Source organism: Piliocolobus tephrosceles, chromosome 11, assembly GCF_002776525.5.
Source record: "Piliocolobus tephrosceles isolate RC106 chromosome 11, ASM277652v3, whole genome shotgun sequence".
NCBI classification, from domain to species: domain Eukaryota; kingdom Metazoa; phylum Chordata; class Mammalia; order Primates; family Cercopithecidae; genus Piliocolobus; species Piliocolobus tephrosceles.
Genome location: NC_045444.1, coordinates 117,475,610 through 117,489,901, shown reverse-complemented (window position 1 = coordinate 117,489,901; position 14,292 = coordinate 117,475,610). Strand labels below are relative to the sequence as shown.

The window sequence follows — 14,292 nt, the reverse complement described above, 5'->3', positions numbered from 1 at the left end:
AGAGAGGGTTCTCACCCTTGCCAAAACCACAGCCCCACAGTGGCCTCAGCACCCAGCCCTGGTTTGGACCTGAGCTCCCCCACATCCTGGTCCCCACTGCAGTGTTAACCATGACATGTCCCAGTATGGCCATCTCTGCCTCCAGTCCCAGGCAGGCAGCCCCAAATATAAGGGACCCAGAGGGCTCTGGCTCAGACCAAAAGCATCTGAAGGGTCCATGTGGGATCCTGGCTATCCACCCTGCCTTGCACCTCATTTCTTCCTGAGCTCCAAGGTTACACAGGTGGCAGGCTGCTCAGGCCAAATTCCGCCTCTGTCCCAATCCTTGATCCACTAACACACAAAACCAGGTCAGAAGCGGTTATGCAGCCCCTGGATACAAACAGCCAGCTTCCTGCACTCACTCACTGGGCTGGCTGTGTTTGCCATACAAACAGGACAAAGTCCAGGCCTCCTGACCCCAGGGAATAAAGCCTGCAGCTTTGCTTTGCTACACTTTAAAGCACAGGTTGCTTTTGAGTTAACTAGGCACTCCTTCGCCTTCTCCAGCAAGGCTGACTCCACGGTTCTCTGCTAGGGTAGGTGGGCTCAGCTCCTGGCTCATCTGCAGGCTTGCCTTAAGTTTTGGGTTTGACAACCAAGGGACTCTTGTGCACTGAAGTTTGGAGACAAACACTTTGAGAGGAGAAAAAGTGTGACCCAAATAGTAGAAAGCATTCTCTGAGACTCAGTTAAGGTTGTTTTAGCTCTGGTTAAACATGCTATGTGTGCTCACACGCTCACACACACACCATTGTATCCTAAGCTGAATGCTATCTTTTCAAAAATCTGGCCAGTAGCTCATGCCTTTCATCTCAGCACTTTGGGATGCCGAGGTGGGAGGATCACTTGAGCCCAGGAGTTTGAAACCAGCCTGAGCAACGTAGTGAGACCCTGTCTCTATAAAAATGTAAAAATCATTTTCGAAATAGGTACTTATGCTTTCTGGCTACAGGTTTTTAATCCCAGCTGGTAGGGCAGGGGAGATGTCATCCAGGGCAGAGGCTGGGAGGCCTTCAGGCCACAGATTTCCACCATTTGCCAAGCTTCCCTGCTCTCCAGGGTCCCGGTTAGGAGCCCCTTATGAGAATGAAGATCCATTTTGCTCTCAATAAGATATCAATGAGGTACTTCTTGGTTTTATTAGATATGGGAATTATCAATTTAGGTCAGAAGCGCCACAACCCCTGCCATATTAGAAAGATTAGTACCCGAGAGCCCAGACTGTCACCCGGCTGGAAGCCTCTGGAGGAGGGCTCCCAGGGACCACTGACCTAATCAAGGGCCTCCTCCTTCACACACCACCCTCCAGCCCAACCTTTATGCCTCCTTAAAGTCCTTCAGGAAAGGGACCCACCGTCAAGATTGTCCCTTCTGGCACCTAACTCTTCTGTCTGCTAGAAGACAGCAATGAGACTGTCCCTACAACGATGATGCTTACGGTGACCACATCTCGAAGAAGCTGAGATGGATCTCAGCCCTTTATTGTCACTTGGGAGGCAGAACCCAAATCTTAGTAAACGAAGACTTTCTCTCTTGAACCATTCACAGGAATACTGAAGGTCATGAAAATAAAAATGTGTAAACCATCCTTTGGAGCAGAGGCTACAAACTCACATGCCCGCCTGGACCAGCACCAGGCAGATGTCTTCCATGAGTGAAGTGCAGTGGGGGATGGGAAGGGTGGGGGAGGGGGTAAAGGCGGTGGGGGTGAGCCGCAGCAGACTTGAGATGACAGCATGCCCCATCCTCCACCCAGAAAACTAGGTATTTTTTATATGTAATCTCCCAAGTTTCAAATATTGTCAATACATACAAAAGGTTATGAAGCCTTATAACTTCTGCCCTAGGCAAATTCCAAACTTCAACAAAGCTCCCTCTCCCACCAAATAAGAAAACTTTAACAAGGTGATTACAAAGAAAATAAGAAATAGAAAATGATAGCAGCTTCAAACATGCCAGTCTCCCTGTTTTAAAACAAAATCAATAAAATCAGTGAATCACAATTCATTGAGCTCATTCTTGGCTACAAGGAAGCAGCTGGATGGATCTACTGGCAGGTAGTCCTGCAGGATTAAAATGAGCCCCACTGCCAAAAAAACCCCAAATAAGATGCCATCCTGCTCGTCCTCATACCACCCTCATCAGGCAGGGAAGGAAGAGGATTAGACTCCCTATTAGGGAGAATAGGTTGAGGCACAGAGCAGGAAGGGCCCCTCCTCAATATCACAGAGCCCCTCTGTTGGGTCAGATCAGAACCGGGGGCAGAGGCTAAAGGTGAGACCCATTGCTGTCCAGGGGCAAGGGGCTGGGGGTAGGGGCTACCCTGGCAGCCAGGAGTTCTGGAGCCGGTGATATAGAGCCCCCCAACCAAAACAGGTTTCCCATTGCACCATTTGGCACCATCTTGGAGACAGCTGAAATAACGAATCAGTGTTAGGCAGCACCTTGCAGGGCACTGAGCAAATAGTAGGCACAGTTGTGTGTCTGCTGAGTAAACTGTGCATCATGAATGAAGGGAGCTACTTCCCTCAGCTAGTGCCTCCCCTCCAGGGAAATCCAGCAGCTGCCTTTGCCATTCCGAAGACTCTGGATTTCTCCAAGGCAGGCAAAGAAGACAAGGGAGGTAACGGTGAGTTCCCTCTGCGAGTAAACACATGGATTTCCTGGCTCTAAGGGAACATCATCGATTCTGTCAGACTCACGGACACAGAGGAAGGGATTCCAGAACCCCACAGAAACACAGAACCCAGCGAGGCTGTGTTTGCAATGAGCTTAGGCTAGGACCTGAGACCTACAGCAAGTCCATACCCAGGAGTCCAAGCCCCTGGCTTTCCTTCTGTTTGGTGCCTATAGGAATTCCCTAGCATCCCTGTACCCAGAGGACTTGGCACAGAAAGTCGATGTCAACATGAGAAAGAAAGAGGCTCTTTGTTCTCACAGGCATGCATGGCTATTTCTGTCCTGGCCCTGCAGCACACAGACCTTCTTGGTCCTGGCTCGACAAGCCCCCAAGGCAACAGTGTGGTCTTTATTTTGGCTTGCTCTGGGAGCCACGGTCCAGGGAAGCCTGACCCTCTGTGCTCTGGGGGATTGTGACAGGCAGAAGGCATTGGCTCAGCCAGAATGTCTCAAAGGTACTACAAATGGCATTGAATAGACCAATTCTTTGCTGTCGGAGACTGTTCTGCACATTGTGGGATGCCCACTAGATGCCAGGGGTGTCCCCAGGCATCACTGTGACCCCCTCAACACATACACATTTCCAGTGCTGCCTGGAGGGACAAGCTGCCCCTGGTTTAAAGTCACTGGGCTGGTGGCCCCCTCATGCATTTGTGAAACAGAAGCCCCAGAGACTAAGTGACATGTGTAAGGCCACACCTCAGCTCTGATGACTTCTGGCCCAGAGTTCTTCCCAGCTGCACTCTCAATGATTGGTGCCCATGCATGTGCCTGGAACACTGCAAACACACCATGGGATGCCACAGCTTTACAGAGCCTCAAAGCAGAGAGCCATCTGTCTCAGTGGCTCAGAGAAACCGAGCAAGACAGACAAAATAACCTCCCTGTGATCAGACTCAGCAAACGCTGGGTGGGGAGTAGGTTCCCAGGGGAGACACTGTTTTAGGTCCTGCTTGTCCTAGTAAGCCCCACCGTCCAGCTGGTAACTGTGAGTGTGGCAGGCCTCCAGCAGGCGGGGCTTTCTGTAGTCTCCATGGAGACCTGGGGGCCAGTGAGAGGGAGCCAGCCCCCAGTCTGTAGGTTAGAGCCAGGGAGAGCGCAAGGGTCCGGCCTTCATCTTGAGTCTCCGGTGGGCTCAGCAGGAGTGTGGACGACTCCATCACAGGCTTTTGACCCCCTTCCAAGGTCCTCACAGTCTCCATTGGGAAATATGGCTGTTAGTGCCAGCTCCTCCTCAGGTTCCTGGAAGTTTTCTGGAACACAGGAGAAGAAATCACTGAATCAGAAGAGAAAGTTTATGAGTAAGTTATCTAGGAAGGAAAAGGAGAAAGTTGGCCCCAGCAAATATTTACTTAAAAACCAAAACAAAATACATATCCAAAACCTTAACAATGTACATACCCTTTGACCCACAAATTTCACTTCTAGGATTTTATCCTAAGAAAATAATTAGGAATAATTAGTGGAACTGCTGGAACTATCTTGCTACTGGCCTAAGGATGAAACTGACACTGAAGATGGCCCAACAGAGAGAAAGAGCAAGCCTGGGTCCTTGCTGGGGTCCCTGACCCCCTGAATCAACCAACTCTGAAGCTGACTCCACCTGTGGACTGTCTTTTAGGTGAGATAATGATTTCTCTTACTGCTTGTGCTAGTGTGAGTCATGGTATCTCTACCTGCAGTTGAAAGTGTCCTGATTCAATGTCCAACAATGGGAATGGTTGAGGGAACTATGGCTCACTCATATAATGGGATTCAGGCATTAAAGATAATACATAAAATTCCACAGACCTAAACACACACACGCACACACACACACACACACATTGAATAGAAGTAAAATTGGGGAAATCCGAATAAGATCTGTGGATTCTGCCAATGTCAATATCCTGTTTGTTCTATCACACTATAGTTTTGCAAAATGTTACCATTGGGGGAAACTGGGCAAAGTGTACGCAGGATCTCTCTGTGTGATCTCCTTTTTTGTTTTTTGAGACGGGGTCTCACTGTGTCACTCATGCTGGTCTCAAACTCCTGAGCTCAAGCTATCCTCCTGCTTCAGCCTCACAAAGTGCTGGGATTTCTGTATGATTTCTTGCCACTGCATGTTAATCTAGAATTACCTCAAAAAAGAAAATATGTTATTGACTATAATTATTGCTGTGGAAGGCAGTTATAGTATGTTATTGATGAAGAAAGTAGATTCCAAAACAGTAAGTACAGTCACGTGCAACACAATGACATTTTGGTCAATTACGAACCTTAATAAGAGAGTGGTCCCATAAGACTGAAACACAGCTGGCTGGGCACGGTGGCTCATGCCTGTAATCCCAGTACTTTGGGAGGCCAAGGCGGGCAGATCACAAGGTCAGGAGATTGAGACCATCCTGGCTAACACAGTGAAACCTTGTCTCTACTAAAAATAGAAAAAATTAGCCAGGTGTGGTGGCGGGCACCTGTAGTTCCAGCTACTCGGGAGGCTGAGGCAGGAGAATGGAGTGAACTTAGGAGGCGGAACTTGCAGTGAGCCGAGACCACACCACTGCACGCCAGCCTGGGCAACAGAGCAAGACTCCATCACAAAAAAAAAAAAAAAAAAACCACAGCTAAAAAATTCCCGTCACCTAGTAACCTTGTAGCTGTCCTGATGTTGCCGTACAAAGCATTACTCACATGTTTGTGGCAGTGCTGGTGGAAACAAAGCTATCGCACTAACAATCATACAAAAGTCTAGCACATACAGTTATATACTGTAGACAATGCAGACAATACTTGATAATAATAAGACATGACTGTTACTGTTCTCTCTCTCTCTCTCTCTCCATATATATATGTGCCAATGTCAATATCTATATATGGAGATATATATCTCTCCATATATATATATATCTCCATATATATATGGGGAGAGAGAGAGAGAGAGAGAGTGCAATGCTGATGGAGAGCATTGGCAAAATCTCAGCTCACTGCAACCTCCACCTCCCAGGTTCAAGCAGTTCTCCTGCCTGAGCCTCCCAAGTAGCTGAGATTACAGGCATATGCCACCACGCCTGGCTAATTTTTTTATTTGTAGTAGAGATGGGGTTTCACCATGCGGGCCAGGCTGGTCTGGAACTCCCGACTTCAGGTGATCCGCCAGCCTCGGCCTACTACATGTTTTAACATTATTTTAGAGTGTACTCCCTCTACTTATGTATGTATATATATAAAGATATATGTATATACACACACACACACATAAAGTTTACATATTTATATAGTTAATTGTAAAACTGCCTCAGGCAGGCCCTTCAAGAGGTATCCAGAAGAAGGCATTATCATAGGAGGTGATAGCTCCATGTGGGTTATTGGCCCTGAAGACCTTCCAGTGGGACAAGATGTGGAGGCAGAAGACAGTGATACTGATGATCCTGACCTTGTGTGTAGGTGTAGGCTAAGGCACATGTTTATGTCTTAGTTTTTAGCAAAAAAAAAAATTAAAATAGGAAAAGTTTATTGAATAAGGATATAAAGAAAGAAAATATTTTTGTACATTTCTACAATGTTTTGTGTTTTAAGCCAAGTATTACTACAAAAGAGTCAAAAAGCTTTTAATAATTTAAAAAGTTTTTTTTTTTTTTTTTTTTTTTTTTGAGACAGTCTCACTATGTTGTGCAGGCTGCAGTCCAATCGCAGGATTACAGCCTTGAACTGTTGGGCCTGAGCGATCCTCCTGCCTCGGCCTCTGGAGTAGCAGGGACTACAGGCATGAAACATCATACCTGGCTAAAAAATCAAAAAGTTTATAAAGTAAAAAAGTTACAGTAAGCTAAGGTTATTATTGAAGAAAGAAATATTTTACAATAAATGTAGTGTAGCCTAAGTGTGCTGTGTTTCTACAGTCGACAGTAGTGCACAGTAATGTCCTAGGTCTTCCCATTCACTCACCACTCACTTGCTGACTCACCCAGAGCAACTTCCAGCCTTGCAAGCTTCATTCACGGTAAGTGCCCTAGGCAGATGTACCATTTTTTGATCTTTTATAGCATCTTTTTACTGTGCCTTTACTATGTTTAGGTATGTTGAGACACACGGCTACTCACCATTGTGCTACAGTTGCCCACAATATTTAGGACTGTAACCTGCTGCACAGGTTTGTAGACTAGGAGCAATAGGCTATGCCATGTAGCGTAGGCGTGTAGTAGGTTGTACCATCCAGGTTTGTAAGTACACTCTATCGTGTTCACACGACAAAATCCCCTAAGGATGTATTTTTCAGAATGTATATCCCTGTCATTAAGCAACTCATGATTGCCGGGCGCGGTGGCTCAAGCCTGTAATCCCAGCACTTTGGGAGGCCGAGACGGGCGGATCACGAGGTCAGGAGATCGAGACCATCCTGGCTAACACGGTGAAACCCCGTCTCTACTAAAAATACAAAAACTAGCCGGGCGAGGTGGCGGGCGCCTGTAGTCCCAGCTACTCCGGAGGCTGAGGCAGGAGAATGGCGTAAACCCGGGAGGCAGAGCTTGCAGTGAGCTGAGATCCGGCCACTGCACTCCAGTCCGGGCGACAGAGCGAGACTCCGCCTCAAAAAAAAAAAAAAAAAAAAGCAACTCATGATTGTATAAATGCATGTGATGATATCCTATATTTATCATATACTATCAATGTGTGTACATAGTCCATAAATGCCATTTGCATTTTAATACATTCACTTCTACATGAGATTTGTATATACCACAGAGAGAGAAATTATCCAAAATTTATGTAAAATGGTTCATGATTCTGTTGCTTCATCTTTTCTCCTTTAGTTTCCAGGTATATCCAAAATGAAGGCAGAGAGGTTGAAGTTAGCATTTTTGCAATTAAACATTTTAAAAATCTGCTGCATTTTGAAGATGATATAGGAGTTTATTAAATTTTAAATAGCACAAGGAGAGATAGGTAAATAGAATGGTGTACCCCGAAATATAATTGTAGTTATCTCTGATGATGGAATTAGTGAATGATGTTTCACATTTGTTTTCTTTCTATTTTTGGAATTTTTTTTGAGTTTTCAAATATGATAGGCAGAATTCTAAGATAGCCCCCAAGATTCTGGCCCCTTATAAAGCCCTTCCTTGAGTCTGGATGGGCTCTGTGAATGTGATAGCTGAGTCACTCTGGGGAGTAGGGTGCCTCTCTGACAAACGCAATGGCTAGTGACTCCCTTGACTCCCTAAGTTATAGGGACTCCCTCCTAGCAGACTGGAGACAGGGGTTCTCCTGCTGGTTGAAGGAGGATCTCTCTCTCTTTTTTTTTTTTTTTTTTTGAGACAGAGTCTTGCTCTGTCGCCCAGGCTGGAGTGCAGTGGCGCGATCTCGGCTCACTGCAAGCTCCGCTTCCCGGGTTCACGCCATTCTCCTGCCTCAGCCTCCTGAGTAGCTGGGACTACAGGCGCCTGCCACCGCGCCCGGCTAATTTTTTGTATTTTTAGTAGAGATGGGGTTTCACCGTGTTAGCCAGGATGGTCTCGATCTCCTGACCTCGTGATCTGCCCGCCTCGGCCTCCCAAAGTGCTGGGATTACAGGCGTGAGCCACCACGCCCGGCTGAAGGAGGACCTCTTGTGAGAGGGCTTGTGAGAGCAAGGAATGGCAGTGGCCTCGGAGCTAAGAGCAGTCCCAGCTAACAGCCAGCAAGAAGTCAGGGACCTAATCAATGCCTTTGAAGCTGCGAAGCTTGCAATTCTTTCTTTCTTTATTTATTTTGAGATGGAGCAGCTGGGATTACAGGCATGTGTCACCACGCCTGGCTAATTTTGTATTTTTAGTAGAGATAAGGTTTCACCATGTTGGTCAGGCTGGTTTTGAACTCCTGACCTCGGGGCATCTGCCCACCTCGGCCTCCCAAAGTGCTGGGATTACAGGCATGAGCCACCATGCCCGACCTACTTGCGATCATTTCTTATGCAGCAATGAAGACTGACACATCAACTAATGGTTTTCTTTCTTAAACAAGAGACACAATGAAAGTTAATTGTGAACCACCGTTCATTGTTTCTATAGCAAAGCTATACTTCTCAGTGCACTTTGGAACGGGGCTATGTCCATTCAGCAGGCTACACCCTTCCGAGTACTGTAGCCACTCCCACCCACAGCGTAACCATCCGCAGTTTCAGTTACCTGCGGTACAGTCCAATAAGATATTTTCAGAGAGATACCGCATTCATGTAACTTTTATTGTATATTGTTAAATGTCTTAACTGTGCCTAGTTTATAAATTAAGCTTTATCATAGGTATGTATGTACAGGAAAAAACACAGCGTATACGTCGGGCTTAGTGCTACCCATGGTTTTAGGCATCCGCAGGTGTCTTAAAGCATCTCATGTGGCAAAGGGGAGGATCAGCGCACTTCCTATGTCCCTAACATCAGCATTGACATCTAGGGGTGTCTTCCCCTTCTCCCTCACTTCCATTTAGTGGCCTGATGATTCCACCCAGGTGTGGCTCCCGGGTGAGTTTTCTCCCCTCCATTCCCACTGCCCAGGTCGGGCCCAGGTCACCTGTTACCCCTCCTGGGACATGGCAGCCTCCTCCTAGCTGGGCTCTGCCGAGGTGTCTCCCTCGCCTAGAGTCCATCTCTCTAAACACACCCCAATCTCTCCGCTCAGCAATCGCTCATGGCACACTACTCCTGAAGGCTGCAAATCTGGGACCCTGATTTGGTCCAAACTCTTCCCTTCAGCCATGGCCCTCACTGGTTTCCTTCTGCACCTTACTCCCGGGGCCTCTTGATGGTGGTCCCTTTTCTGATCATGACATCATGCTGTCACTCCTTAGCTCGGTGCTCCTTTTTTTTTTTTTGAGACGGAGTCTTGCTCTCTCTCCCAGGCTGGAGTGCAGTGGCCGGATCTCAGCTCACTGCAAGCTCCGCCTCCCGGGTTTACGCCATTCTCCTGCCTCAGCCTCCCGAGTAGCTGGGACTACAGGCGTCTGCCACCTCGCCCGGCTAGTTTTTTTGTATTTTTTAGTAGAGACGGGGTTTCACCGGGTTAGCTAGGATGGACTCGATCTCCTGACGTCGTGATCCGCCCGTCTCGGCCTCCCAAAGTGCTGGGATTACAGACTTGAGCCACCGCGCCCGGCCGCTCCTTTTCTAAACCTTCCCATTTCTGCCTACGAAAATCCCTTCATCCCCCAGTTCAAATGTCACTAGCTCCAGGACGCTCCTCCAGGGAGACTCCAGGACTATCCTCCAGGGAGATTCGCTGTGTTTGGTCCCATGCACCCCAGCATGCACCTGGAGACACCTTTGTTACAGTCCTCCCCATACTGTCTTTATTAGGTGGAGACTCCTGGGGAAAGAGCCCAGCCTGACCAAGCGCATGTGCCCACTGCCTGGCATATGGGCACCTCACATTGCTCACCCCCACACCTGGCACATGGCAAGCACTCCATAGATGTTGGTCCACTCTGTCCCTAAGGTCCCCAAGTTCATGTGACCACTCCCATAATTCCGTGCACCTGGCCCTCAGGGTGCAGGAAGTCGGGGAGCACTCACCATGAGCTGGGCTTCTGCAGGCAGCAACATCCTGGTCCTTCCTCCAGCTCCAGGGACCCCAGGAAAAGCAGGCCAGCAGTCCAGGGAGGCCTGGTCTCTCCCAGGCTCCTTCCACTAGGAAGAACACAAAACCTGAGTCAGAGGGTCACATGGTTCCCACTTCACAAGACTGAGAGATTTTGTTTAGCAAATCAAGAGCCTCAACTGTCAACTGCCCTAGTTTCAACTGGCTGATTAAAAACACAAAGTCTGACTTGCAAAAGTGGGTGGGTTTTTGTACTTTAAAAACGAACTTAAAAATGATTGCTTTACTTTATCTATGTTATCTCATTTAATTCTCACAAAAACCCTATGATGTAGGTACCGTGTTGGAGAAACTAAAGCATTGAAAATGACATGAAATTAATTACAATTACATAGCACCAAACAAAATACTCAAAGAGCTGCACATTCCCTCTGATTTTAGTTCAAACGCTTTCTTGGCAGGAATAGATATATGTTTTAGTAATCTATAAAGTCAACAGGAACAAGGTTGTTTATTTGTTTGGATGGTTTTTTAAAAAGACTTCAGGCAACCAAAACAAGGAAAATCCTTGTTCATAATCTTTATTCAGGACCTATTTACTCTCAACCTGCACCCAAATGTAATGAGACTGTATCCTTAGTTTTTCAACCCAAAAGCAGCTGGATTAGGTACCACAAACTGGGTAAAAGGGCACTGCCAAAAGGCAAGCAACCTAGAATAAGAATTATCATCAGATGGTGAGGAAAGAAATCCGAAAACTTAAAAAAAAAAAACAAACAGATGCAACCACTAGCGAAATCTTAGTGACATGAATCCATTGGATGTGAGGATAATAGTGCTGTCCATTGCAAAAGCGGCAAAGAAATCAGTGGGCTATAAGTTATAATTACACTCGTTACCTTTAGTCGTTTGTGAGAGGTTTAATTTTGTTCAGTATGTTTTTATAAAAGTAGGAAAGCGCTTAACATAGTAGAGAACAATTCCCTTGCAAAGTGTTAAAATCTCAGAAGTATTAGTGTTTACTTAAAAGGAAGGGAGGATTCATTCACTCTTTCTGCATGCCAGGCATGGTATCAGGAAATGGGGCTGCGGATGGTGTTTAAACCCACAAGGGAACAAAATCATGTTCACAAGAGAACGAAAAATCATGTGGTAAGAGCTCAGAGAGCAAAGGGATAAAGGGTTCTGGGATTTCGCCAGTGAACTTGCAAATGGGAGCAGGGAAAGTCAAGGAAGCCTTCCTGGAGGAGGAAGTCCAGTTCTGAATGCACAAATGGGATTGGCCAGGTGAGGAGGAGGGAGGAGAAAAGGCTCTTCAGGCTGAGGCAACAGCAACGTGTCTACAAAAAGCTTAGGAGGGACTGGGCGTGGTAGTTCACGCCTGTAATCCCGGCACTTTGGGAAGCCAAAGTGGGTGGATCACTTGAGGTCAGGAGTTCGAGACTAGCCTGGTCAATATGGCGGAACCCCGTCTCTACTAAAAATACAAAAATTAGCTGGGCGTGGTGGCAGGCGCTTGTAGTCCCAGCTACTTGGGAGGTTGAGATGGGAGAATCGCTTGAACTCGGGAGGCGGAGGTTGCAGTGAGTCGAGATCGCACCACTGCCACTCCAGCCTGGGCAACAAAGCAAAACACCATCTAAAAAAAAGAAAAAGCAGGCACTCCTTAGGGTACAGAAAATGTGTGTAAATTCCCTTCTTTCCCTAGGAGGCCACGTCGGCAAAGGGGTTGAAACAAAAATCAGAACAATCACAACCTCAACAAAAAAAGGGATTGCGCCCTAACGGAGGAGGGTTAGGGCAGACGCACTTGCCTAGGCAGGCCAGGCTGGCAGGTGAATGTGACATTGGTAGCATCACAGGTACCAGGTCTCCTTGCTGGGACCCCCCGTCCCCCGACCAACGCCAATACCCCAGGAGACACACAATACAGCCACTCTCTGCATTATCTACTTAAGAGGAAGAGGCTGGAGGGCTTGAAGGGCTGCCCAGCTGGGCAGTGAGAGAAAGCAAAGATCTCCCGGGTTTGCCAGATGCAGCAACTCTTAATGTGCATATTTTCATCCTAGAACACGGGAGAGTCCCCGTAAAGCCTTGTGTTCCAGGAGGAAGGAGATCCTGACCCTTTTGCTGATGGCAGCAGTCACGGGGGCTGGGAAAAGACCCTTAAACCCCTTCCACCTTTTAGGAGAATGTGGAGGGAAAAGGTGGCCTCAGTAGACCTGGGGGAGGCAGAGGGACACAGCAGTTGGGTGCACAGCCTTGGTGGGCGGCCAGAAATCACTAGAAAATGTGCTCTTAGTCCCTCTCACCTCCCCACTCTCCAAGTCCCGAGCACCCGTTCCTTGCCCTCTTACTAAAACCAGGCAGGGCTTCCAGGACCAGCCACCACCGCGCTGGAGATGCCCCTCCGCCCCTCCTAGGGCTCCCGACGCATCTCTAGCTGCGCAGCGCCCTAGAATTTAGCTCCTGGTACCGCCAATCTCCTTAACCCCTATGCACTCCCTTGAAACTTTCGCATCCCAAGGCTTTCCCATTTCCTTCCCTAACCCTCTTTTCCTCTCCCCGCCCTCACTCACCCCCTAACTCCCAGATCTCGGCCCTGCCCGATTCATCCCTTCTCTCTACCCACTCCCTCTGCCTTCTGCTCGGCCTCTCAGCTTTCCCACGCCCCCTAGGCATCTCCCGTGCACTCCGGCCCCTTCCGGGACAGACTCGACCCCCTAGGCAGGGCTCGTTCTCTGCTAGCTGCGCAACCTGGCTCTAGGCACCTCCCTGCTCTGAGCCTCAGTTTACCTCGGTGCTCAATGAGGGGGACTGGCCAAAGGGGTCCAACTTGGGGGACGTGCCTGAGCTACCGCCCGCCCGCGCCCCGCCGGGCCCCGCGCAGTCTCACCTGGTTGCCCCGCTCCTGCGGCTTGCAGGGCCCTGCAGGCGGCCGCCTGGACGGCCAGGCAGGAGGCCGGGAGGCCGGGGCAGTAGGCGGCCGCCTGCACGGGACCCCCCGCCTGGCGGCCGAACACCGCGCGCAGCAGCGCCTCCAGCAGCCGCAGCCCCGGCGTCACCGCGTCCTCCGGCCCGGCCTCGGCCACCAGCACCCCGACCAGCGCCGCCCCGGCCCGCCGCCGGCCGCGCACGTCCCGCAGCATCTCCCGCAGGCGGCGCCGCGGTTCCCGGGCGGCCAGGGACGACGCGCGGCACAGCACGAAGACCAGCGGCGAGCGGATGGCGCGCGCAGCCGCCGTCCCCGCCGTCCTCGCCGCCCCCGCCGTCCTCGCCGCCCCCGCCGTCCGCGCCGCCCTCTGCGCCCCGCGCGCCGCCCCGGGCCCCGCGCCCTCTGCCGCCGCGCCGCCTGGCTTGCCCGCGCCTGGCTCCGGCGGGAACACCGCCCTTGCGAAGTCCCGCAGGAGCGCGCGGCTCTGCTCGCGCTCCCACAGCTCGCCCACCAGTAGCACCTGCCCGCGGCCCCCAGCCGCCTCCACCAGCGCCTGGAAGGGAGGCTCGGCCGGGCGCGCGGGCCGGGCCGACAGCGCCTCCAGCTCGCGCTCCATGCTGGCTGCCGCCCGCCCTCTGCGGCCGCCGCGGCTCGGGCGCACCCGCTGCCCGCCTCTTGGGGCGGTGGCGCCCCGGCACGGAGGACACGCCCCGGAGGGCCGAGCCCAGCCGGACCCCCGGGCCCCCGGGCGGGGCCTCTGTGTGCACGCTCCCCTGGGCGCAGCCCGCATCGCGGGCCCTGTTTGGAGAAGAGGGCTTTCTCCCCAGCCCTCCAAGGGTGGCTCCTCCCGAAGTCCCTGCGCAGACGCGGGAAAAAACGGAGAGTCATTCATTCATTCATTCATTCGTCCATGCCACACATACTCACTGAGCACCTACTAGGTGCAGGCGCTGGGCAGCCGAGGGTGGGAAGACAGACAGTTCTCCCATCACTAGATAAGATGGTTTGGAGACCTGGAGCAGAGTCCCGCACAGTTTGGGGTTTTGCGGAGGAGAGGTGGAGGGTAGGGGAGTAAGGGGCGGAGGG

At 50.2% G+C, this 14,292-nt stretch overlaps 1 protein-coding gene across 1 annotated transcript; it reads right to left on the bottom strand.

Annotated features, from left to right (window-relative positions):
* Positions 1-1,151: 1,151 nt before the first annotated feature.
* On the bottom strand, positions 1,152-13,859 carry C11H2orf72 (chromosome 11 C2orf72 homolog). The gene is made up of 3 exons (XM_023193876.2): positions 13,168-13,859; positions 10,247-10,360; positions 1,152-3,974 (listed from the first exon to the last, which is right to left on the bottom strand). Exons 1-3 carry the CDS (start codon positions 13,820-13,822, stop codon positions 3,835-3,837), a joined length of 909 nt encoding a protein of 302 aa, XP_023049644.1. The 5' UTR covers positions 13,823-13,859; the 3' UTR covers positions 1,152-3,834.
* Positions 13,860-14,292: the final 433 nt, after the last annotated feature.

Coding starts and splice junctions, on each gene's coding strand:
- C11H2orf72 (XM_023193876.2), bottom strand. CDS start 13,822: ATGGAGCGCGAGCTGGAGGCGCTGTCGGCCCGGCCCGCGCGCCCGGCC. Junction 10,361..13,167: donor CGCAGGAGCGGGGCAACCAG/GTGAGACTGCGC, acceptor TGTTCTTCCTAG/TGGAAGGAGCCTGGGAGAGA. Junction 3,975..10,246: donor CTGCAGAAGCCCAGCTCATG/GTGAGTGCTCCC, acceptor CCTGTGTTCCAG/AAAACTTCCAGGAACCTGAG.